General features: G+C 40.0%; 2 protein-coding genes across 4 annotated transcripts in view; one reads left to right on the top strand and one right to left on the bottom strand.

The window, feature by feature from the left end:
* The window catches only part of helz (helicase with zinc finger), a 67,374-nt gene extending 61,048 nt beyond the window's left edge, over positions 1 to 6,326 (top strand). For all 3 annotated transcript variants that reach the window (XM_074630639.1, XM_074630641.1, XM_074630640.1), the window contains 2 exons: positions 1,474 to 1,762; positions 2,960 to 6,326. In XM_074630639.1, the coding sequence (XP_074486740.1) occupies positions 1,474 to 1,762; positions 2,960 to 3,369 (699 nt within the window). In that variant the 3' untranslated portion in view covers positions 3,370 to 6,326. The remainder of the gene's footprint in view (positions 1 to 1,473; positions 1,763 to 2,959) is intronic.
* A 2,685-nt stretch (positions 6,327 to 9,011) lies between these two features.
* On the bottom strand, positions 9,012 to 24,742 carry cacng1a (calcium channel, voltage-dependent, gamma subunit 1a). Its single transcript, XM_074630638.1, has 5 exons — positions 24,038 to 24,742; positions 16,704 to 16,778; positions 11,572 to 11,718; positions 9,524 to 11,468; positions 9,012 to 9,335 (listed from the first exon to the last, which is right to left on the bottom strand). The coding sequence occupies exons 1-4, from the start codon at positions 24,273 to 24,275 to the stop codon at positions 11,236 to 11,238; spliced, it is 693 nt and encodes a 230-aa protein (XP_074486739.1). The 5' UTR covers positions 24,276 to 24,742; the 3' UTR covers positions 9,012 to 9,335; positions 9,524 to 11,235.
* Between the last annotated feature and the right edge of the window lie 1,425 nt (positions 24,743 to 26,167).

The raw sequence follows: 26,167 nt of genomic DNA, 5'->3' as shown, positions 1-26,167 counted from the left end.
CCTGTTGGACCTGCAATATGTGAAGTGGCGTTTGTTTGACCAGGAGGAAAAGATTAGTCCACGTTAGCTTCAACCTACACGCTGTGCTCACTGCTCAGTCAGCCTGTGTGTCACACGACACGGTTGCAGATCACACTGGAGAAATAGAGTGCTATTTATAGCTACTCTAGCAAAGTTGCTTAGGCTATTATTCCAACTTGAAGACGACGAAGCGGAGGTTGTTTGACAGGGAGCAGATTAGGCTAGCGTTCGCCTGTTGCCCTGTAACTTTGCCTATATTGTTGACAGTGTAGTAGTTGGATAATTGCATAGCCTGTTATAGGGGTGGGCGATATGGCCAAAATCTTCTATCACGGTATAGGTAATTTTATGTCACGGTAACGGTTTCACAACACAGCAGTTGTTCTGTAAATTAAATCAATAAGTGCTTTGAAATTGAAATTCTTTTTTATTTGGAACTTCTATACAAAAAAAACCAACTGCGTCACATGAGACAACACTTGTAAAACTGTAAAACTAAAATTCTTTCAAAATGGAAACTTAACGTTCCTGAGAACAATCATTTCAGTGTTAAAGGTTTTAAGGTTAACGGGTGCAAATAAATACCAGCCTGACTTTAGTCAGTGCAATATAAAAATCACACATTTGTATTTTAGGGTATAAAAACAAAAAAGACTTGATTTTCCTACAGGATTTGCACATTTTCCAATACACAAAATGTGTGCAAATGTTTGGTAGTCTTGTACCCAGAGTTCTTCCTCATCTTGGGTTGGTTGGGATGCTTCCTCCTGCTCTACTTCACTCTCCTCCATGTCTGCCCAAATCATGTTACCTTGTTGCCAGGCAGCTGGATTCGCAAGATCGCAAGACTACCACGGTAGAAACAGTATTGCCAAATAGCTACCGGTGGACGCATTTCTACCGTCGCACCGTATATACTGTCATATCGCCCAAACCCTAGCCTGTTAGGCTACTCTCCCTTTTTGCAGACAGCAAGATCGCCTCGCACAAGTGCTGTCTGGCAGCGTTTCACAGTCAGTGCAGATCCAACCAAGATGATCTGTAAAGCGTGCAAATGTTCAGCAGATGTTAAACATCTGTCAACATCTGCAATGCACAGTCACTTGCATTTCTAGCATCCTACCCTGGTATAAAATGCTCATAAATATTATAATAGTTTATTGAAGAACACTTATATTAACACTTTAATATCCTAAAATTAGAAGTGTAATAAAAACAAAAACAGGATTGTTTCGCCTGTTTCCACTTCTATTTGAATACCTTCTCAACAACCCAGTGTTTTTCTCTTTCATTTATGCCTCCATAACTGTAAATGCTGTGTAAAGATGATTATGCTGTTGTTGCTTCTCCAAGGCTGCAAAGCTCTTGTATTTTTAAGGTCATATCGTCCACCATTCTGTCTGACTTAATATTTAATTCTCTCCTCCTTCTCCATCTTCACTGTCTGTGCAGTATGAACCCAGAGGTCCAGGCCGGCCTCTCTATCAGCGCCGCATCTCGTCTAGCTATCCAGATGAACCGTCTCCAGCCATCGCCCACAATGCTCTGTCGCAGCAGCCCCAGCCCTGTACATCAGACCCCCAGGACCACCCTCATCCGCACATACAGCATCATCAGCACCCACACGCCCCCTACGGTTACCCCCCACACGACCTCTGGCCCAACGGTGGGGGTCCCGGTCCGTTCCAGAACATTCCATGTAACGGAGCCGGTACACTCGCTCAGCATCGGGACCTTCTGGGTAAGTAGCGCCACACATGCTGTTGTTGAGCATTATGTTGTTTTGTTTCCTGTTGTCACGATACCAAAATTCTGACTTCGATACGATACCCTGCCTAAATATCTCGATACCGATACTGAAACGATACCGCGGCAAAAATCTAAAACATCAAGAAACATAATGGAATAATAGATGACAGAACATGGACCTTAAAATTATTTTATAATTAATTAAAAATGTTTGAATTTAAAAATGTATTTATTAAAAACATTAAATGGTACGCAGTAATCTGATGTTCCCTATACTTCAGTTTATGTGATTTCTGTGATAGTTAATTTTATATTTACATTTATTTTTGATAATGCAGACATTTACATTTCATCTGTATTCTTATTTCTATTTTTTCTTAGAACTTATTAATATATATTTTTATTTTAAAATGCAACAACTGTAATTTCCCCCCGGGGATCAATAAAGTATTTTTGATTCTGATATTATTTATTAAACAAAGGCTTTTTTTTTGTAAAACAGCGCACCACAGTAACTGTAGAAAGAGCTGTGTTGTGTCAAAGTGATGTGAAGAGGGAGAAGAGTCCCTATCACCGGACTGCTTTTCCTCTCTGTCCATTCACATTACAGAGAAACATGGTAAAATAATACTTTAACATGTGCTCTTTGGTGGATTATGTGTTTGCCGAATTACAGGAGATGCTTGGAGAGATTCAGAGAAGATGGTGAATCTAATATTATCGGTACATTTGATCTGTAATTAGAGCCGTGCTGTTATTTCCTTGTTTTTTTTTTAAGGGAGTTCTGCTGATAGAAACGCCAGCTCAGAGCGAGACTCTGCAGCCGGAGAGCGGTTCATGACCTGCTTTAATCTTCTTTTCAACTTCACTTGTTGACTCCATCTTTCTGGTCATCACTACACTTTATTTTTTGACCGCTTGCTCCCACCAGCAGCAAAGTCCCAATCCTAAAGCAGAGCGCTGCACACAAACACGGCCCCACGGTCGCACACCGACGCAACTCACGGCTCGTATTAAAACACTGCCATTCTTAAAGTATTAATAAAACGGGGGTATCGTACTGTTTTTAACGGCAGGGCATACCTTTCTAGTATCGTTATACCGTGCAACATTAGTTTTGAGAACTATTGATCGTGTTCAATCCAAGTCTAATTTGCCTCTCCTATCTTCTACTCGTGTCCTCTCTCAGCTTCCAAGGCCCATCGTCAGACGGAGGAGCAGGTGAAGGCCGAGGCCACAGCAGCACAGCAGACGCACCCACACTCCCTCAACTCCCTTCAGCACCTTGGACAGTTCCCTCCTCTCATGCCCAATAACAAGCAGCAGCCGCAGCAGCAGCAACAGCAGCCGCCACTGCCGCAGCAGCAGCCGCCGCCGCCGCCACCACCGCCTCAGGCTCCCACAGAGGCAAGCCAGGGGGCTCCAAATCTAAGCAAGCCACCAACCATGTCCTATGCCAGCGCCCTCCGCGCTCCACCCAAACCCCGAGCTGTTCGCCCCGAACAGGTCAAAAAGAACAGCGACCCTCTCTCCCTCCTACAAGAGCTGAGTATAGGAAGTTCAAATGGTAGCAATGGGTACTATTCCTACTTTAAATGAGTGTCACCCCCTCCCACATAATAAGTAAGTGATGAAATACAAAACTTAAAAAAAAAAAAAAAAGGCAAAACTGTTTTTAAAAACACAAAAAAAAATAGTGCAAAGTGCATTTTACAAATTGTTTCTATCAGTAGGTTTGTTTTCTGCATTTTGTTTCATTTTAACTTTTTATTTGTAACAGTCATCTTTTTTCCTGTTTCACATATCTGTGAAGAAAATAAGTATATATAATGAATGCATTACTGGTATATATACATACTCATTATGTATATATGAATATATACTTATATTATCTACACTTGTATATGTACGTAATGCTTAAAAAAAAAATTATAAAAAAAGAACAAAAAAAATTAAAAAGGCGAGATTCGGTTGACCACTTAGCTACCTGCATATTTTTCCTTATTGAAGTTGGTTTTGTTGGTTACTAAATAAGTATGTTGAAGTTTTTATCATTTTGTATTCCTCAGTTTTGAGTGGACGTTAACGTCTTGATTTTCATACTACTGTAGTTGTGGTAACGGACAAAAAGCTAAGTGGTCAACTGACCGAAACTACATGGAACAGTGTATAGAAGTAGATAAATTTTCCTCTAATCTGTAAATATAAAGAAAATAAAAGACTGAATTGTATGCCACAGACATGTCCTTAAATTCCTGTATCATGCTAGCATTTGCATTATGAATTATTTTCCGTTTGTTGGCTTCTGATCCTTAATTCTTAGACATCCTGGGAATAGCTGGGAGTTACCTTCAGTGATTTTTAGTAGTAAATGTGATTATTTACTGAAAAATAACAATACAAATATTGATTGTGTATTTTACTTTTCACCAATGTCTCATCAGCAACAATAGAAACAGTGTGAAAATGTCAAAATAGCAACAATCATGTCATTCCTCCTTTGTTTGTTTTAAGGATCAGAGAACACCAGACATCGCTTTCTATGATAAGATTATCACAAACTGCTTCGCTTGTGGCCGATGCTCAGTCATTTTATTTTATTTTATTTTATTTTATTTCTTTCGTTTGTGTCAACAAAAATCTTCACCACGGAAATTGTTTCAATAACTGTTGGGGATATGAAATGTGTTTTTTTTAGTTTTTTCTTGTTGTTTTTTTTTCCGTCACTAATTGACATTGAGCTTCTTTTTTTTTTGCAAAGGTTTGCAGAAGGTTTGTGAAAGTGAAGCGAGAGTGGTGAGGTCAGAGTGGTGTGTCATGATAGGTAAGTCGAAACTGAGGGTGTGTTCAACACTGCCAGTCAGACGTTTTTAAACACGCTAAATGTTAGCATTTGTTGGTTAAATCTGAAATACATTAAAACTATAGAGTCATAGTAAATACACATTAATAATACACTGTTTCTTTTTATTTGATTGGAAATGGCCTGGATCTTGGTCTCTTCTGCAAACAGTTTGTATTATTGTTTTGCAGTAGCTCTTTTTAAAGTAAACCAGATTGCCCAAAGATCTTTTGCCATTTTCTCCGTAAGACAATCTTTTAATCTCTGAGTAATATAAACCCTATAATAAACAATAGTCACGTTTCTCTGTATTTGCTCCCAGTTCCACCAAAAAACATTGATCATTGACTAAAGCATTTAATATTTTTGTTCCTCTTATTTCAGGGCATTCAAAGCAAACATCCCTTTCAACACTCTGCTTGAGATTTAACCCGAAAACGTTAACTAACCAATAAGCTGTTCAAAGACGTTTGACTGTCTGTTTTTTAGACTGTGCATAATAAGAATGAAATGACTTGTACGTTGTTCCTGGTCATTCAGATAATTACATTATTTTCAGTCTGATCTGATTGATATTAATATTAAAGCGGTAGATTGATCTCATTCCCCTTTAATTGGATTAAAAACCTTTACATTTAGCGACGTCCACATTACTTTCTTCTCTCGCAACCTAAAACACACGATGAACATCACGCAGGAACATTCATGTTCCAGTCAGTGAGTTGCTTGTTATTAGTTGACACACACACAGACGGGAGGCCACACAGCTTTACATACACACGACCGCCACTGCTAACATAGTGAAGCCTGGTGATCTGAAGTCCCCTTGCAGGTAAAATATAAAAAGATGCTGATCCTCTATCTGCCACGGTTTTTTCCTTTTTATGATGAAAGCATACTGGAACCAGTCATCCAGTGCTCGGTCTTGTTGTATGTAATTAATTTTTAATTGTTAAAAACACCACTGCCCCATTTGCCAATGGATAAAGTCGTATTAAAATCATCCTGCTGTTTCATGGCTTTCATTTTGGCAGTTATTAAAACGTCACTTCCTACAGAAAGCTAGTACCCCCCCACGGCTAATAACTTCGATGTGTTTTTAACAGTCAGCGGAGAGCTTCATGGTTTTTATTTGTACGTTTTTAAGTTTTGACATTGTAACTCAAAAGGTCCAGATTTTTTGACTTAGCGGAGAACAACACATACTTGTAAATATGCATTTTCTAGGTATTTACAAACAAGAACTTTGGGAGCGCCTCAATTTTGTAGAAGCTGTTCAAAGAAGAGGTATGCCCTTTTTAATTATGCAAATTCACAAAAAATAAGAATAATTCTAGAAATGGACAACCCAGTCGGTAGTTGCAACATCTTGTAACTTTTTAGATTTTTTTTTTTTTCATTTTTCTTATGATGGCTGATTGAACAAAGAGGAGACTTTCTGTTGCAGCTGTTATAAGACGACTTATTTCACTGTACAATACATATTTTTAAGTATATGTTGCTGGATTTGTCCTGTTCTGTTTTCTCACCGCTGTACAACAATCAACATGGATTTTTTTAAATTTTTTTTTTATGTGAAGTTTTTCTTTTCATGCATGTTGAGATGACCTGGCTGGTTTGATCCCTGTTTTTATCAGTTTGTATTGATTTGTGGATGCAAAAAAAAACAAAAAACGGAAAAAACAAAACAAAAAAAAAAAAGCTTTTGTTCAACCTACAGAGTCAAATTTTGGTATATTATTTGATGTGTACAATAACTTGTGACATTATCAACAAAACTATTATAATATTTTACTAACATGTCAATCAAATATGTAATGGTCATGTAAGTTCTTTCTTTTTTTCTGCAGTTTCTTAGCAGGGCTAACGCTGAGGTTGCTCCCTGGTGTGTGTCGTATTTACGAAGCTTTGGACATGTTTGTTTGGGGGGGGGGATCATTTTTCTCCCAAAGCTGTCGTTGGCTAATCTCTGAAGTTGTGCAATACTAATATTTCACCGCTTCTTCACTTTTATTTATTTTTGAAGCAGAAGAGATTGAGCCAAAGACATTTTAAAGGGATTTTTATTTACAGGCTTCATTTTTGTCCTTTCTTTTTTTTACAAAATGAGGATCTTTGCCATGAAACTAAGGGTCTTTACTCTTGTAATGAAGTTGGATTTTAAATGTCATCACCACCCAATATTGCACCATACGAATTATTTTTCTTTAAATGTTGCTTTTCAAAGAAAACGAAGCGTAACCAACTCGTGTGGCACATGGAAAGGGAGCAACCTTTTGCCCAGCCAGTAGAGAGCACTGTGTTCAGCCTTCTATAAACGCCACATCTCTTCCTGTTATCTGTTTGCTCTCCTCTGTTCTTCCCTCGCTGCAGTGAATCAATGGCACACCTGTTCTCCCAGCATCCCAGTCCCATTGGTTCCTCCCTCGTGGGTACAAAAATAATGAATAGATCTGTTTTACTCTTCTTCATTTCAATTGGTGGTGGTTATAATAAAGGATTTAGACTGTGTTTCAAAGGTTTATTTTCTTTTTTTATTTGTTTCTCTATTAAAGTGTTTTTATTGAAACTGCTGGAGTTCTGTCTTTTTATTTAAAATCATCCTCTGCGTTACATTGTAGTGTATAGAGAAACCATTGTGCATACAGTATGTTATCAGCTGTATGGTGTTGCCGTAGTTTGAAGTGGTGGCTGTTACCAGAGAGTCTGGAAAGCTTGGCTTCTCAGCACTTGCAGAAAGACTTTGACCTCAGAAAAAATACCCCAATGAAACCACATACTAATACTGGGACAATTACAAATGTGACGTAGAGCCAGTTAAAGGGTTCCTGCAGTTTCTCTTTTGTCATGACCCGGCTCTTACTGTAGGTCATGACAAAAGAAGGGAAATGCACACAGTTGGACGATCATATTTATTTACAGAATTATTAACAAAACAGTGGTGGAAGAAGTATTGAGACCTATTCAATCTAGTGAAGGGCTCATTGCATGGTGGAATATGGTCCCAAAAAAGTACAAAATGCAAATCTCCCTAAAAAATAATCCAAGGCACACTGCAGTGTTTGAACAAAATTAAAATGCCTTTATTTTACATGGCAAAAATTGTTTAAAATGACCATCATCAGGGTCATTGTCATCAATCAGCAGTAGCTTGCACACCTCTATTGTTACACTAATCAGTAGAGCGGGAGGGCGGTTCTCCATCAATGTGCGAAAAACAAGGAAATGCACATCATTAATAGAGAGGAGAAAAACATCTATTACCATAGATAATGCCATAATCCAGCCATGCAATGAGCCCTACACAAGATTGAATAAACCCAATACACCTGAAGGCTCCAAAGAGCACCTGTATGTGACCACCACAAAGACCCAGCAGCACTTCTACTCAGTTGTCTTCAAGCATTAAGACCTTTTACTAAAGTAAAAGTAGTAATACTGCAGTGTAAAAATACTTTGTTACGAGTAAAAATCTTGCATTCAAAGTCATCCTTAAGTAACAAAAGTATTAGCATCAAAATATACTTAAAGCATGAAAAGTAAAAGTACTCATACAGAATGGCCCATTTCAGAATAATATATATTATATAATTGAATTATAATTAGTGATGCATGTGTACATCGTTTTAATATTGCAGCTGGTAAAGGTAGAGCTGATTTGAAGTACTTTATATTCTGCTGGGTAACTTTTTTTTTGGATAATATTTTTATTTAAGAAAAATAACATTCACAGATATATAAATAAATAATAGAGCATTTTCACTTTCTCCCGACCCCCACTGCCTAAACAAAATAACGTATAATAACATATACACAGGGAATGATGGTTCAAAATTGAGTAATAAGATATATATTTTTTTTTTGTAAATAACAAAAAGGTTTAACCTAACCTGTGATAATACATCATAATGTATGCATAATGTAAATTACAATATCAAAATGGAGTGGAGTAGAAGTATAAAGTAACACAAAATGTATATACTCAAGTAAAGTACAAGTACTTCTTAATTGTACTTAAGTACAGTACTTGAGTAAATGTAGTTAGTTACATTCCACCACTGTAACTAAATGTATGAAACGGTCAACCAGTAGTGATAGTGAGAAGATGCATGAAAGTGTAGTATTCTATGTTTTAAATTAAAGATAATTGATCAAAACCAACGAAAAAAAATGTGGTGCGAGAAGGAGAGCCAGAGAAGGAGTGAGAGAGAAGGAATGGGGACGGCTGATCCTAGACTGGCGAGGTGCACCCAGTTGGACTAATACAGTCTCCGCCTACCAGGACCTGCAGGGAGACACCAAACACAACACAAGCCACACCTTTTCATCAACTCCACTCCATTATTTGGTACATGAAGGCAAAGGAAACAAAGAAAAAAACACAAAGCAATCTCAGACAAAAGTTTTCCAAAGCTAATCAAGGTTTAATCAAGGTTTGGTTACAAAGATAAAGCACGTAATAAATACACACACGCACACAGAGAATCTACTGCATTCAAAATGAGTTTAATTGGATGCCGTATTGAATGAAAAAGACTAAAATATAAGATTAATAATAACATAAGACTAAGAATATAGAAATTCAATTGCCACTACTATTAATATTCCAGTTTGTTTTTCTTTTCTTCTTTTTCACTTGTTTTTTAATCAAACGTATCAGAAAAGTTGAAAGAAAAATACAATTAGAAATAAACTAAACAAGCTCATAACATGGACGGTTGTTCTGACGAACAGCTGCTGGTTTTGCACAAAAAGTTCAAATGACTGCTAAACTGCTCGCCTCTATATGCACGGGACGGCAGCTCGGTCGTACAGTAGGTGATGCCGAGCAAAGTAAAAACATGTCTGGTTGAGCACCCGATTCGACTGTTATCAGGCCATTAAATAGGCGTCATCAGTCACTATAAGCACCATAGATGTGGGTCAGTAGGGGCCTACTATGCCTACTACGTTGTAAAAGTGAAAGTGAAACTTAAAAGCAACACGTTCTAACACGTAAAACTGAATGAAACGTCACCTTTTGAACACAAACGAAAAGGCATCTTTAGGTTTAGACAACAAAACTACAACTTATTTAGGTTAAGGCAACTAAAAAACAGGTTTAGGTAACAATACTACAACTTATTAAGGTTTAGGCAACAAAAAAAACTGGTTTAGGCAACAAAACTACAACTTATTTAGGTTTAGGCAACACAAAAAAGGGTTTAGGCAACAAAACTACAACCTATTTAGGTTTAGGCAACAAAAAAAAGGGTTAAGGCAACAAAACTACAACCTGTTTAGGCAAAAAAGAAAATTAAGTTTAGGGAAAAACATTGTGCTTTGGGTTAAAATAACTACAAACATAAAGACAACTACACATTGTTGGTTTCACACAGGATGCAAACTCTGATCTTGTGGGTGCATCTGTGATCATTTCTACGGTCATGTTCTTTTATACCTTCTTTCGGAGATCTACCATGTCAATAGATGATAAAACCTACTAGAGGGTGTAGTAGGCCTCTATTGACCCACATCTATGGTGCCTATAGCGACTGAAAACGCCTATTTAATAGCCTGACAACAGTCTAAGCGGCTGGGTTGAGAGACTTTCAGTGTATCATACCCACAGCTACAGTACAACACAAATTCAAGGTCATACAGGCCTCGCTCTACCTCGCCTGAATAACTTAACACCCTTGGGTTTTTTTTGCGCTCTACTTTGGAAAAGGTGCGGTGTCAAGGCCCGGTAAGCAACACCAATTTGCCATGTTTCAAATGGGTCATGATGACGCATGAAAACGAACAGAGAATTTTTTGTGTCAGTTTGGTTTGGAAGCTGTCGACAAAAAGTAAAAGGCCTTGTATGTGCACCTGCTAGAGCTGAACCTTTTCCAACATGCAGACTGTGTGGGTGTTTAGCATTCAGCCTGCCACTCACACACACACACACACACACACACACACACACACACACGCACAGATACACAAACCTGCTCTGTGCTCCTGCTTTGCTCAAAATCAGTCTTTTATTCATGTCGTTCTTATTTTAAGGGGACATTCTTCATCTTAAAAGACTCTTAAGAAATTGTAGAAATATAAAACTTAGCATTTGAATACACACGTCTCTTACTTAATTGATATTTCTTGTAAGTAAGTGAGTCCTTGAGCGTTCCCATACAAAAATCAGCAGATGAACATTAGATATGTACAAGATATCATACTTAATGCAGTACATAGAATCAGATTTTTAGTATTTCTTTTTAAATATACCAGCAGTGAGAGAGTTGCTGTTTGGACCAGGTTGGCTCTTACTGAGAAATGTGGTAGTTTTCAGGCCTCAGGTCAGATTTGAGCTCCAAACATGAACTGTACCTAAGGAGGTGTTGGAGAGGACTGCTATATTTTACACTCTGGGTGGGCATACAGGATAAGGCAAACATTCGAAACCCATATTCAAGTTGCTGTATAATTACAGGAAGGTACATTTCCCATCATGCCTATGGTCCATCCACACCCAAACCAGTTTCTGTCATCATGCCGTTACCCTTTTTGTGGCCAGCTCTTGTTCTTGAAACAAATCTATACTCAAAACAAAAGACATTAGTCACTCTCATCCCGTATTCATCCCGTCTGTCCGGCTATCACTCGACTTGCTCCGGCTCGGCGTCCATGCAAGTCTCCCACGGGTTCCTGGGCATCTGGGGCATGGAGAGGAGCAGGAGGGCGAAGCCGGTGAGGAAGAGGAGGATGAAGCCGGTGCAGGCACAAGCGAAGGACCAGGAGTAGTAGTATTCGATCCAGATCGTTTCCTCGCTCTCGATCATGCGCTTGACCGATTGACGCATCACCTCCAGTGAGATGAAGGCGCAGAGACCTGGGAGGAGGGAGATGTGTGAACATGAGTTACAGCCCTCATAACATGACAGACTGTAAAACGCTGCAGGGAAATTGAAAGTTTGTTGGTTATCTGAGCTCACCCGCAAATGCGTAAAACATGCCAGCAGGTTTGAGGAGGTAGTCTCGTCCTTTGCCTTTACCGGTACACGATCCCATCACACACAGAGTGCCCAGGATCATGAAGGCCAGACTGAAGATGGAGATGGCTGCAGCCGAGATGTTGTACTCTGGAAAGAAAGAGACAGAGAGTGTCGACATGATGTGGTTCCTAAATGTCCCTTATGAAAAAGCACTATACTTCAAGTTTATTTTATGAAGTATATCTCAAGTATACTTTATGTAGTGTGACGGCCTTGTCAGTATGATTCTCTATCCCAATTCCAAACCACCCCCTACACCCTCTCCCTACCCACTTCCATGACGTTTGCACGTTCGCGTGGAAGGTTTGCCATATTAAGTGCCATTCCAAACCAATTCACGGGGAGTGGAAGTGGGTTATAAAACCCTCCAACAGCGAGCCTGCATCGATGCCGACTTAACCAGCTGCCCTCACTGACGACGTCCAGCGCCGTTTTGTGTTCGTCATGGAACACGCTCCGATGTCAGTTCCGTGCAACTACCGGTACAAACATTTACTTGTAAAGTGCTCAAACTGATAGACATTTAATTTATTCTACTTTATTGTCATACAGACGTCGACAACATAACGTAAAGAGATTGTATTTAGGATCAAATATACCTTTATTTAGTCTAGAATATATATACATACAACGTATATTTATTATTTTTTACCCTATCAGGAGCTATAACACAATTTATTATATCTTCAACTGTGGAATACTGACTTAACAGTACAATCATTTAGTGCATTCATTAAGCTGTGAAATAATCTGGTTTACTCTGGCATTAACATTGCATTTATTTATACAGTACATTTAAACTAATATTCTTATTTGACACTACTCTTGAATTTTTATAAATGCGTGCAGTTATATAATTTGCATAAATCCTATTTTTCATCATTATTATTTGCACTGCTGTTATATATGTTTCTTATTTATATTTCTATATTTTTAGATATTTATTTTCTAGAATGGGAGCAAAATGGACCTCAATTTCCCCCCGGGGATCAATAAAGTATTTCTGATTCTGATATTTATTTCCTTGCTGAAGAGAGTGAAGTTCGTCCAGAAATGGCTGCTGTATTGATCCCCTCCACCTTAAAGAAGGGAGCTTCATTGAGCTGTGAGTGTGACTACAAACAGAGTTCACTCCACCACGGAGTGGGAGGGTTTAGCGGCCGGATTGGAATTGGGCCTCTACAGTATCTTGGCCTGCCTTGGTTTGCCTCTGTCAGTTCCCCTTATTGCCTGGCCCATCCCCTGCTGTGGGAAGATAAAAGCAGGGTAATTCTGAGATGGTCTCTGTCTCTCTTCCTCATGGAAGGCTGGTGCCTTGCAGGCTTTTTACAGCACATACTCCAAAGTAAACTACTCAAAGTAAACTACAGTTCATGGTAAAGATGGAACATGTCACTGTGCAACAGTGTGTCTCACTGGTGTGTTTTAAAGCTCTATGGCACAGAGGAATAAGAGCCATCAGCCTTTGGCTACGCGGGCAATACTTGTTAGTATTAGGATCAATTCACTGCTGGTTTTGATCTTTTCATGGGATTTGTTGACTATAACAAAATAAAGATATCACTAGACATACAAATATACTATATGAATGTAATATGTTTACAGATACGGCGTCCGTAATAGGAACAGCAGCTGGCTTGTTTTTAGCGATCAGAGAGGTGGATAGGATGTGAGGCTTTTGATCTGCCGCCTGTTCGCCTGTGAGCCATGCCCAGGGGAGAGGCTCTCCTTTGGGGGAGAGAGAGCCTTCATCTTGTGCTGTCAGGGGAAGACGGGCCGCACCCTGAACTCACTCTGTTCTCTCTGAGATACCGCATGTGTTGAGCTCGTCGGTCGGCGAGCTCAACACCAAAGTTTCTCAACACCGAGAGCAAGGTAGACATCAAAAGATACCAGTGTTTCAGTGATAGAGGGCTTGCGCTCAAGGATTTCTCTTTCCTCAGAAATTGATTGACATATAAAAAAGTCTGTTAAGGGAAATAAAAAAAAGCTTCAAACAGGCCAAAAGGTGTTTGAGATGGAAGTCACAGTATTGGAGAATATGTGTGTGATATGTGAGGCAGTATTACAGCTTTGCTCTTCATGTGTATATGTATGTATGAGGATGTGTGTGTATGCATACTCTAGTGTATATATTACATGTTCATGTGTTCTGTGGGTTCATGTGTATTGTTGAATTATTTATGTGTATAGGCATGTGCACAGGTTGCTTTACGTTTGTAGGAGATATTTGTTTGTTGATATAAGTTTCAAGAGTAAAGATTTGTTTTAGTTCCCTTTCTCGACCAGATCTGGCATGTGCTAACCCTTACATATTTCCCCTTTCTACACACACACACAAACACACACACATCCATGTGTTTTCATGACTTTTGAGCACATTACATTGACATTACATTCATTTCCTGGAAACGTATACCCTTACTGTGACTGCTACCTTCCTAATCCTAACCCTTACCCTAACCGTAACCTAAACCTAACCTTACCCTAACCAAGTCCTCACTCTCAAATATAATGATTTACGTTATGGGGACATGCATTTTGTCCCCATTTGGAAGGCGAGTCCCTACAATGTAACTGTGTAAACAGGTTTATGTCTCCACAACATGGGTAATACAGACACACACACACCCTGAGGAAGAAGAAAGTCCTCCATAATAAGATGGCACAATATTGTCTGCGTAGACAATTTGCAGTTTACTTATGTTTTTAAAATATATGAAGAGCCTCCAAATGTGTCACGGTCTGGTGCTGTGTCCTTTTCCATTTTGTTTGGACTTAAGACTATATTGTGTTCATACTCTTAGTTCTGATTTGGGTTTGTTTGTTTTTTTCCTTTGGATTGCCTTATCTGAACCTTCCTGCCGGACCAGCTTCATTTTTGTTCCCAGTAAGTTTTCTTTCATTAAATCATTGAACTCAGCCTGCTTTCTTCTTGTCCTTTTCTGCATTTGGGTCCAAGTCTTGTTTTTCCTGATAACTCTGACAAAATATCCAGATCCATTCCTACAGCATCCTTCACTATTCTCAACTTGCAATATTTTCATTACATTATTTTCTACTGGTAGACTCCCTATGACAGACAAGAGTCTTACTGTATGGACGGATGTGCCCGTGGTGACATACAGTACATCTACTACGCTCATTCAACCTAATGCACCGTTATGATAGGCCTATGGCTCAGTCAAGAGTGAATAACACTACAGGGAACTTAGATCGGTGCTGCAATCATTCCAGCAAACTTGCAATGTGTCTCTCAAAGGCTGGCCATCAGCACTGGGATGCTGCATGTGTGTGTCTGTGTGTGTGTGTGTGTGTGTGTGTGTTAGAGGACGGGGAAGGCGTATCTATGTATTGTTGCATTAGCATCTCTGAGTTTAGGGCGTGGGTGTGTGTGTGTGTGTGTGTGTGTGTACAACTTCATGCTCAAGACTGTTCGCATTTACACCCCAATAATTGAGTGTGACAGTGCTCCACATGTGTTCGGCCCCCTAACGCACATTACATGGGATTGCTGTCACACAACATGCGCTGGCTGTTCTCAGTACGGTCACAGCTGTAAGTAGCAGGGTCACTGGAGAGAGGATGGAAGGAATGGAAGATGGAGGGAATGGGGGCTGGAAGACACACACACACACACCCACACACACACACACACACAGCTCTGAAATGTTGACTGTTCTGTACAGTTACATGTCTTGCACTGTTCCCCGAGGCACCATGTGTGAAACACTGTCAGCCTTGTGTCAGTACACACTGTGAATTCTAGCGACCGTCATTGGGGAAGCAAACTCCAGCGAGAAACTGTTGCATTTTCAAAAAGCATTAGTATATGCATCTTCCAATTTGGGCTGTCAAACTTAACGCGATGATGATAACGCGTTAATTTGAAATTTGTTTTAACGCCACTAATTTCTTTAACACATTAACGCAATCAATCTTTCAGAGGTTTTAAAAGCTGAATCTAGAAAAATCGAAGGAACCCATCGGTACCCACCGTGTCATACTAGCTTCTCACGAAAGAGGTAAAATAACACTCCAAACTTACACTAACATTTTAGGGAGGAAAAACTGGCATGGCCATTTTCAAAGGGGTCCCTTGACCTCTGACCTCACGATATGTCAATGAAAATGGGTTCTATGGGTACCCACGAGTCTCCCCTTTACAGACATGCCCACTTTATAATAATGACATGCAGTTTGGGGCAAGTCATAGTCAAGTCAGCACACTGACAAACTGACAGCTGTTGTTGCCTGTTGGGCTGCAGTTTGCCATGTTATGATTTGAGCATATTTTTTATGCTAAATGCAGTATCTGTGAGGGTTTCTGGACAATATTTGCCATTGTTTTGTGTCGTTAATTGATTTCCAATAATAAATATATACATACATTTGCATAAAGCAAGCATATTTGTCCACTCCCATGTTGATAAGAGTATTAAATACTTGACAAATCTCCCTTTAAGGTACATTTTGAACAGATAGAAAATCTGCGATTAATCACGATTGATCATGGACAATCATGTGATTAATCGTGATTAAATATTTTAATCGATTGACGGCCCGTATACTTCCAATATAATTCAAACATGGCTAAGGCACTCTATAAAAATAAACATATATCACATGTAATGCAGTGCCAGTGCATTGTATATATGGGCTCTGTTTTTGCATAAAGAGACATAAAGTTTTTCCAGTAATGACCCGTGTAAGCATATTGACTTTTAGCCAGTTGGACAAAGGGATGGGGAAACATTGCCTTTCACCCAGGACTTCATCATGTCCTATGAAGAGTTTTGTCATTGACAGCTGGTTAAATACACCTGCTGCGCTGTTCAGCGGTCAGAAGTGAGACATGAATGAAGCTCTGAACCCACAGAGAGCAGCAGCAGGTGAGATCAGTCGGGAATATGTGATGCAGCTATAGCTTGATGTTCAACTTCACACAGACTGGGATGTCCTAATATTCCAAAGAACATATTATCAAAATTAATTCACAAATTAATTTTTTCATGTTTAGACAGGATGGAATGAAAGTACCCACGATAGGGGAACCCATAACAGAAACTTACCTTTTTGTGTTTTATATTCAAATATCTCAGAATCCCTCCCCGGAGTGAAGTGTCCGAAGTAAGTGCAGTTTTCCTCTGTGAAAAGAAAAGAAAAGAAAATAGGATTTAGTTCAAAGTTGCTCCTCAATTAATTTGTTGGCCACCTGGAGGCAGCACAACAAGCTCTTAACACAACATATCATTATTATGTTATCACCACATAAAGTTGTTATGGCTGGCATATTAGCAGCTGCCTATTTACACATCCAAAAGACCCCAAGCAACATCATATCATTTATTTGGAGTCACATTTGTGGCCCGCTGCAACACAGTCTCACGGCAGCTTGTGAAATAGTCATGAAATGAAGCTCAGCACGACTTTCAACAATGTATTTTTTGTGGGTTTTCCTACGAATGTCCAGCAACACGTGACGCGTGCGTCAATTTCCGCTCCAGTCTTTTTAAAATAAAACTACTCAGTTAGGTTTAAAAATAGATTGACTTGGTTAGGCTTAGGCAACAAAACGACTAAGTTAGGTTTAGGAAAAGAACGTGGTTTGTGTTTAAATAACACCGGAAGTGGCGTAACTGACAAAAAAATATTTAGTTAGCTTCAGGAAAAGATTGTTGTTTGGGTTAAAATAACTTTGGAAGTGCTGTAACTTAAGTACAGAAGTTACGTGACAAATAATTCAACGCTGACTTTTGGTTTCACACGAGACACAAACACCGGTCTCCTGGGCAATGATACTGTGTTTTTTGACCCACATGTACACCCCGACCTCCTTCTCCCTACATAGCGTTCCCTGCTCTTTATACTTCCCAGTTCAGTATTAAGTGGATAACATACAAATTGATTTTGTTTTGACCATCATGAAAAAAAAAATTGAAATTTGTGTCTATGTACATGAATCAATACTTTCAATTTTGTAACTATTTCACGGATTGCTGTGCGACTGGGCTTAATATTCACTCCATTTTATCTCTGTTTTGTTCTCCACCAACTCTTGAGGGAAATATCTGGCTCTGCTAAATGCTTCACTACATTGAGCAGGTAACTGTGTCTGTATGGAGTTCGGTGTTGGGCAGGTAGATGTGGGCTTTTAAAGCTTTTTGCTGAAAACAAGCTACTTGCTGCTAAAACCTCAACACAGAGCTGAAAAAACGCTCTTTAATTAATAGAGAATCCTCTGTGGGTTATTAAGTTTTAATAATTAAACCTTCACTGAATTTGACTGAACTGTTCTCTGATGTATTTTATTGAAAAAGTTCGGCCTCGTCTCATGAAATTTCATGACATTAAACTTTAAACATCTTTATATGCAAATACATGCTTAATGCATAAAAAGTGAGGGAGCCATCAAGAAAGGGTCATGTAGCGGAGACATGACTGTAATAGTTAATTAGTTAATTAAAATGGCACTGTATGGAGGCTTTTAACTGCTTCCAACTCTGATGACGGAGTCGGTTGGGTGGGAGGTTTCCGCTGTGTGCTCATTCTTTGATTCTTTGATACTTTGTTGAGCAAAATCTTTCTTTAATTTAAACCAAGTTCAACCTAATTTGAGTTGGTGGCAAATAAACCAAATCTTTATCAAAGTCGACACGTCATGAACACCTTTTGTTGTAAACTCGACTCCTAATGTGTGTTTTAGAATTAATTTGTATTTCACTGAATACTACGGCTGTCAAAGTTAATGCCATAATAATGCAAGTTTGTTTTAATGCCACTAATGTCTTTAACGCATTAACACAATCAATCTTACGGAGATTGTAGCGAAGTCAGTTTTAAAGCTATGTGAAGATGCTGGTATCATATCAAACTAGAAAACCTATGAAATCCATTGGTATCAATCATGTCATAATAGCTTGTTGTGAAGGAGGTTAAATAACGCTCCAGAACTTACGCTAGATTTTAGCAAGGAAAAGTTGTCATGGCCATTTTCAAAGGGGTCCCTTGACCTCTGACCTCAAGATATGTGAATGAAAATGGGTTCTCTGGGTACCCACGAGTCTCCCCTTTACAGACATGCCCACTTTATGATAATCACATGCAGTTTGGGGCAAATCATAGTCAAGTCAGCACACTGACACACTGACAGCTGTTGATGCCTGTTGATTTCTGGACAATATTTGTCATTGTTTTGTGTTGTTAATTGATTTCTTGTAATACATATATACATACACTTGCATAAAGCAAGCATATTTTCTCACTCCCATGTTGATAAGAGTATTAAATACTTGATAAATCTCCCTTTAAGGTACATTTTGAACAGTTAAAAAAATGTGCGATTAATCGCGATTAAATATTTTAATCGATTGACAGCCATACTGAATACTCCTAATAAAGTTGTGTTTAGGGCCATGTCTCCTTTCTTTGCTGAGCCACTGAACTTTTTCACACTTCTATTCAATCCTAGATAAATAATAGATGGATCAATTCTATATGTGAAGCTTTGCCCCACATACTTTAGCATCATATGATACTTTGAACACTTCACACATCTCACATTGTTTTCCAAAAGCATCTCACAGATTGACACCACCAGGATGAGGTTACCACTAAAATGGTTGTGTGATGCCGTGCAGACGCCGGTCTGCTTTGTGTGGTTTGACTGTCAAAGTAAAAATGGTTACAGCAGACATCACATTCATTTTTTCTCGAGCGTGCGAGGTGTTAAACCTTGAGGGATTTGCACAGATAAATCCAGGCCGCTTTATGTGATCACAGACTGGTTTGGTAGAGTAAATATTCTTTGATGCTATGCCAAGTGTAAAAAAAAAAAAGAAAAGAGGTTTGGTTTCCTTTCAAATCTTCATTATAATTGACTTATCTCATATCACATATTTCCTGTAGGGGTTTAAACATGTATACATGGTTGAAAGCAGTTGATCAGGGGCACACAGGGCGGATCCCACTTAACAATCTAAAGGTTGTGTCTGAAGAACGTCTTCGCAATAAATAAAAAGATAACAGGTGGGCTCAGATCATATGTGCAGAAAGAACGTTTATGTACACCAGATCACTCTGTCTTCAACTCTCACACAAAGTCAAGTGCACATCAATGATCTTGGTCGTGCTCTGTGGTCTCCGCTCGCACGCATGTCCATAACTCCCCCCCTGGCTCACCACGGGACATCGGTGAAATGCTTTCATGTGAGAATATGTAGTACTGCATGGTATCGTATAACGATTTCAAGCTCGACGACCCACGCTGGGATGGTGGGTAATTTCCCTCTGTACCCTGTAAACCATGAAAATAAGCCGAAGGAGATGTCAGATGGCTCCACCAGGAAATAGCGCAGAGTAATGATTGATATAATAGGCACAAGCAATAACACGGAGTCATATTTTTTCTAAGCCAAGTCAACATTGCAATGTTTACAAAAAGCTCTCCTTTGAAATTACAAGCTTCTAAAATGCTGTGGGCCAACACAATGTGGCACACAAAAAAATATGTTTTTTATGAATGAAGACAGGGACAGGCCATAAAAAAAGGTTGTTACTAAGCAACAAGCTCCACTGTTTTCCCTGTATGAGGGTGTGATAGAGGCTTGTACTTCTGAGCCAAACCTTGCATTTAAAAGGGAGGCTGGAAAATATCTTTGAACTGCACTCAAACATATTCATGTTTTTAAGGAAATGCAAATCCACCACTCAGTCTACTTTATCACCATAAACAGCTCTTTAAATGGCAGGAAACATGATCTCATCTCTGGGTGATTTCTTTTTAGGTCCAGGGTAGAAAAGTGTAAGAACCAGCAGGCCAAGTGACTCTTCATTCACCAAACGCATATCTGGTTTGTTATGTATGTTTAAGAGGAGCCCCTCAGCATTTATTAAGCCTTTGAGCTCATTATCTGCATCAAGCAGCTTTATTCCCAGATGTGACTGGATGTGTGTTGCCTAATTACACCTTTTTTGTACCATCTTTGGAGCTTGTCCCCATGAAAACATACGAGGAGAAGCTGGTGGTCATAAATGAATCTGTATTCATCAGTGGAAGCATGGCGCCACGGGCAGACACACACACTGCCGCGCCACTTGTTGCTGGTCTTCGTCCTGCGAGGCGCTGCTGACAAGCTCTGTAAAGCCTCTCTAGTTCCTAATGGAGCAATCCGTCATCGCTCCCAAAGATCAGTTGGGGACGTTGGATTAGCAGCATTTGTGCACATCACGGATCACACTTTTTATAGCTTTGTTGTGAATTTTGTCTACGGCGGGAGCTAAGATTGGCCCAGACCTTGAAGCCCTTGTTTTTGTTTTGTCGGCTCTATTTGGGTGTCGTAACCTTCCTCATTCTTGGGCCTATTAGCAAAGACAAGTGGAGACAACTTCAATTATACAAGTGAACATGCCACCAAAATATGCGTATTTTTCTATGGAGCCTGGCAGGTTTTAACACTAAACGTTTATGACAAATCATGCGCAAAAGGAAATTACATTTACTCTACATTTTACTTCTGATACCTGTCGGGCTATGTCACTCCAAATAAGTAACCTGGAGCTTTGATCAGCCAAAAACCCACAGAAGCATATGGACACATGTCTATATTGGTTGGTCATTTGAGTGCCTATAAAGGCAAAACACCACTGGTACCACTTTGTTTTTGGACTATGCATCCGCGGGGAGAGTAAAGTAATTTGAGTGACCACGTGGGCTGCACGGAGATGTGAAGCCGCAGGAGGGCCTCGTGGGAACAGTTTGATGGGACAGCAGGCCTTACAGCTATGCCGGACTCTTCCATGCGGCCCCGTCACTCAGAGGGACCACTTGACCCTCACAGCTTCCCCCCAAGACAGCTGAGTATTTACGTGGCCTATATTTATAACCACAACGACTGCTTGCTGAGCAGTTTGCACGATATGATTAAAGCAAGCACGCCCTTACTGTTTCTGGAACCATGGTTATTCCCCGTCTTTGTATGCTATGGCGAAGAGGATCATGTTGCTTATTTACAGCTCAGAAAACCAATATAAAAAGAGATCCCAATATGAAAATAAGCAGGACAACTCAGACTGGAGTATTGCACCTAAAGCTAAAATAAGTAAATTCTGGCTTCTTTCTTTGAGCTGCAACGACATATAATGTAAATCTGCATTATACGCATAAAAGTTTTTCTGAGATCATCTCACCATCTGTGCTTTGTCAGCAGTAGACCTAAACAACAACTCAGCCCATATTTTCCACATGAGTGTCTCACAGCGAGAGAGGGACCGCCACACACACTGTTTAAGACCTGCTTTGGATCAGAGGTTGATTCCTCTCTGAAGGCACGTGGCTATAAACAATAATGTTCCTGTCCAAATACAGTTATTGGGCCGAGAGAAACCCCTGGAGACCGATGGATTTACCTCCTTCTTAAATAAAGGCTGCCAAGGTGGCCATCGCATATCACATATATTATTACAGACATGAAAGCCTTTTGTGAGGAACAAGTGTCAAGTGAAGACGTTCTGGCTCTTTGCATTGCATATAATGTAATAAACTCACTCTCCAAATATTTATAGATCACCACTCTCAGTATGTATACGGATAAAGGCCCTTGAAGCATTTGCAATCTGAAGAATTCCCCGCATGCCTGGGTGGGCCGAGCTGATTTAGTAAATTCAGCACATGCCTGCCATGTCTGCACCAATGAACCTCCCATTTGCATCTGCTCAAGGAATGGCCTCTGCAGTGCTGACAGCGTCTAACAGCCACCCATCAGTCAGGACATATTTTGGGAGTTTCTCTCATCTTTGTGAGTTGGACAAAATTGGTGGGGAATTTCCAGGCTAATTTACATAAAGCGACACGCAGCGTCAGGCAGGTTGGATAATGGTTTCTCAGATAACGGTCAATTTGTCAGCGCGGTTCTACAGATGAGTGACTCTCACCATAAGTCATTGAGACGTGAGTCACAGCAAGACAGCAGCTGCTCAACTCTGTTTACATCCATTTGATTCAATTACAATCACTAAGGGCTGTGGCGGAAGACGTATTTAGATCCTTTACTTAAATACAAGTAATACCACAACCTGCTCCATAAAATCATTATGTTCCAAAGTGCTATTATAGGCTATAAAGTAACATAAAATGTAAAATAGAGAGTGTGTTCTGACACAGAAGCCATTCATTAATTGGAGTTTTATGAAGAGTAGTTGGGTAGAGTTTATACGCTGTTGTTGATTTAGAGAGTTAAGACTTAATGACTGTAAAAAAACTGAGTGTGATTCACATACACCAAAGTAAATATTCATTAATGAAATGGAAATGTTATTCTTCATATTTGTTGAATTGTATTGAATTTCCGCTACACAGAAATACCAATTTTACATTTTTTTTTTCAGATGACCAGCTGTGCTGTGCACTGACTAAAGATGGTTATGAGGAAACTTTGGGACATATAGAAAGTGTTACCAATGGGAACTAGAAGTGCACTCGGAGAGCGCAGACCTCCGCCAAGGCAGGTTTCATGTACGTCGCTGCCATCCCCCCCCCTCGCCAAATCTAATGTTGTTCATTGTGCCACACCCCACCCCTCCAAAAAATGTCATTCAAATCCATCGAGGACTTTTGGAGTAATCCTCCAAACGGACAAACCAACAAACAAACCAACGCTGGTGAAAACATAGCCTCCTTCCTAGGCCCTCGGTCTCGGCGGAGGTAATAAAAGTAAAAGTACCTCAAAATTGTATATATGTTCTTAGATAGTTTCCTTCACTGATTGTGGGCTATATTAAAGGGAATTTCCTGAGGATGTTCCACAATATTAATATGCCAGGTACAGGCTCCCATGTTGTGTGGAGCATCAATTATCTGCAGGATATATGCTGTTTTTTTACTAATAAATACAGAAAGGAGACACCAATCAGCTGTAGTGGTGTTTGGTGTTTGCTGAGTAAAAGCCTGCAGCCTCTTGGGACTTCATTGGCTCATGTTTGGCCATCTCTGGTTGATGTCACATATCTATTGTAGCCTGGTTAGTATAGTCTGCTTGCTGGCATCCTCCCAAGGATGGCCCTGTGATGGGGCTGCATTCACTCACTGATGACTGACAGTGGAAAAAAAATATTTTCCTCTAGTATGTTTAAAACGAAAAATCAACTATGACAACTATTCTCAAAGTAAAAAAAAGTGGTTTATCACATAATGGAAGACTGCATGCATGTCAATAACAATATAGGGTCTTCCTTCTGTTTCACAAGGAAGTTTATGGAAGTGTAATATATCATGTGCCAAGCCGAGTGATCGTGCATCAGGAGCTCTATTCTTAGAAGCTTACCTCAGAGCTGGATTGCATTAAAGGCACCACACAGTCACAAACATTATTAATACAGAAATGTAATTTTTGCTCCAATTTTCTCTTACCTCCAGGCAGGCTGATGGGTCCGCAGCCGTGCCCCGGCTTGTAGTTTTCCGAGCTGATGTAGATGTACTTCTTGCACAGCCTCCACAGGCCGAAGTGGGCCGCCTCGCAGGTCTCATTGACTTTCTCCACCCGCGGGCTGAGCACAGCCCAGTGGTCCGTTACCACCGCAGTGAACATGCAAGCCATACCCACCATCAGCACGAAGATGGCAATCTTTACCTTTGTGCGCTTGTGCATGTTTCCAGGTGGTGAGATTTCTGTTCAGTGAATATTCTTCCCCTGATATGATATAAAAAAATAAAAAAAAAATCTATAAAATTGGATGTTCTGCAATGTGAACACAGTGGTCTCTGTGTCCCAGGGGCTTCTTTCCTCAGTGAATGCAGCAAGCTTCCCACAAAGTATCTTCTCCTTTTCTCTCTCCACGCCTAAGACTAGTGTCTTCTCTTCCCCCTGTCGCAAATCTGAGCCTCTGGTTCGAAGGGAAAGGGGCCAGACTGCTCTGTCCTAGTTTCAAGCCCCCTTTTCCCTACTCACTATGAGCTGCTGTACAACTGTGGGGCTGCAAGTTTAGACTTACAGCTGTTGAGGCAGATCAAGAAAGTTGATGACCAAACCAACTGCCATGGTGGGCAGTGGGCGTGGGGGGGATGCTGCATGTGTTGGTAGGTGTTTTGCTGGCTGTGGGCCAGATACTATAAATGTGACCGGTGAGTCAAGTTGTCAGGCTGTCTGCTTATTCGGTTACAGTGCCAGTGGGTGGAGATGTGTAACGTGCCATAATAAGTGGACTCACATAAACAGTTTCATGTTATCCATATGTACACGCAACTTTCCAAATGGACGTTTCAGCTTTGTGAGAATAGTTCTCCCTCCATCTATAATTTCCATCCATCGACAGCGACTGTGTTTTCACTCCCTGCTTCACTTCAACGCCGCCTCGCTGTGTGTTTGTCTCTGTAAACTATTTACTGTAGGCTATATGGAGGAAGTGAATGTGTTTATGAAAAGCAGCAGCAGTCAACAGTAGAGTTTCCCTGATGGAACAATATTGCTTTTAGTAATTCCTGTCAGGGTGCCCATTTAACACCATGTGTTATAATCCAGAGACCAACTGCTTCTTTTATTGAGATGCTCAGTGTGTCATCTTTACAGTTTCAAGGTAAAATACTTCTTTGACGTTTCTCCTCACTTGTGTGGGCTTATCAGAGGTTGTTTTAAAAGATGAAGTCAGTACGGGCATTCTGCCCTTCTGTTTAGGAATAAGACGTTCCTGCAACAAATTACAGTTTATTTCATTGTACTGGAGAGTATGAGTGGGTAAAGGCCTTGTAGAAGTAACAATACCTATCTCACAAAAGAAAACATGAGCTTTCATAAGTGTTATGCTACATAAAGTTCACAGAGTTTCTTGCAAAGTTTCCTGTGAGGCCACATGTAGAAGGTTCAGACAGGCACAGTGGTGGCCTTTAAAGAAATTAATCATTTTTGAGTGCACTGCTGTTTCACTGCATGGATGAACTGGTAATGATAACACCAGTCAGATATAATGTGAGGGTACTGTAAATGTACTGCCCAGCCTATGACATTCCAGACATTTACTTCAGTGCCTGCCCAATAGCAAATGCTTGAACCTGCTCTATTCTGCCTATTTTATAGAGCAGATAACTTCAATAGGCCTTTTCACAGAAGACATGTTTACTTGTCACATGGTGCCTTCAAATGGGGTCGTGTTTAGAGTCCATATGATCGCCCCCCTGATGTCGTATTCACGACCTCGTAAGAGGAAAGTTTCTGAAAGCTCAGAGTTCACGAGTTGTGACGTGTTTATTGACATTGTCAGGAATGGCGGAGGTCGGGGAAGCTTTCGGTGCATAATAAGTTAATATATTGTCATTTTAGTCGTACATTGTTTTTCTTTGTAATTTCATAATATGTCGGAGGAAAATGTTGATATTCTCAACTGACTAATCTTTTTCCTCTGTCATTATGTTACCTGCTTGCTAGCTTGCTAAATTGTGAGCCTCTGTGGCTTCTAGACGCCGACAGTAACGTTAATATTGCCGTTGCTTAGCAGTTGGAGTGTTAGGTGTTTTATTAACAGTGCCACCATGCTACATGTGTAACAA

This window comes from Sebastes fasciatus, chromosome 3 (genome assembly GCF_043250625.1).
Source record: "Sebastes fasciatus isolate fSebFas1 chromosome 3, fSebFas1.pri, whole genome shotgun sequence".
Classification (NCBI taxonomy): Eukaryota; Metazoa; Chordata; class Actinopteri; order Perciformes; family Sebastidae; genus Sebastes; species Sebastes fasciatus.
Note: the sequence above shows the minus strand (reverse complement) of the source record. Positions and strands in the feature narration are given on the sequence as shown.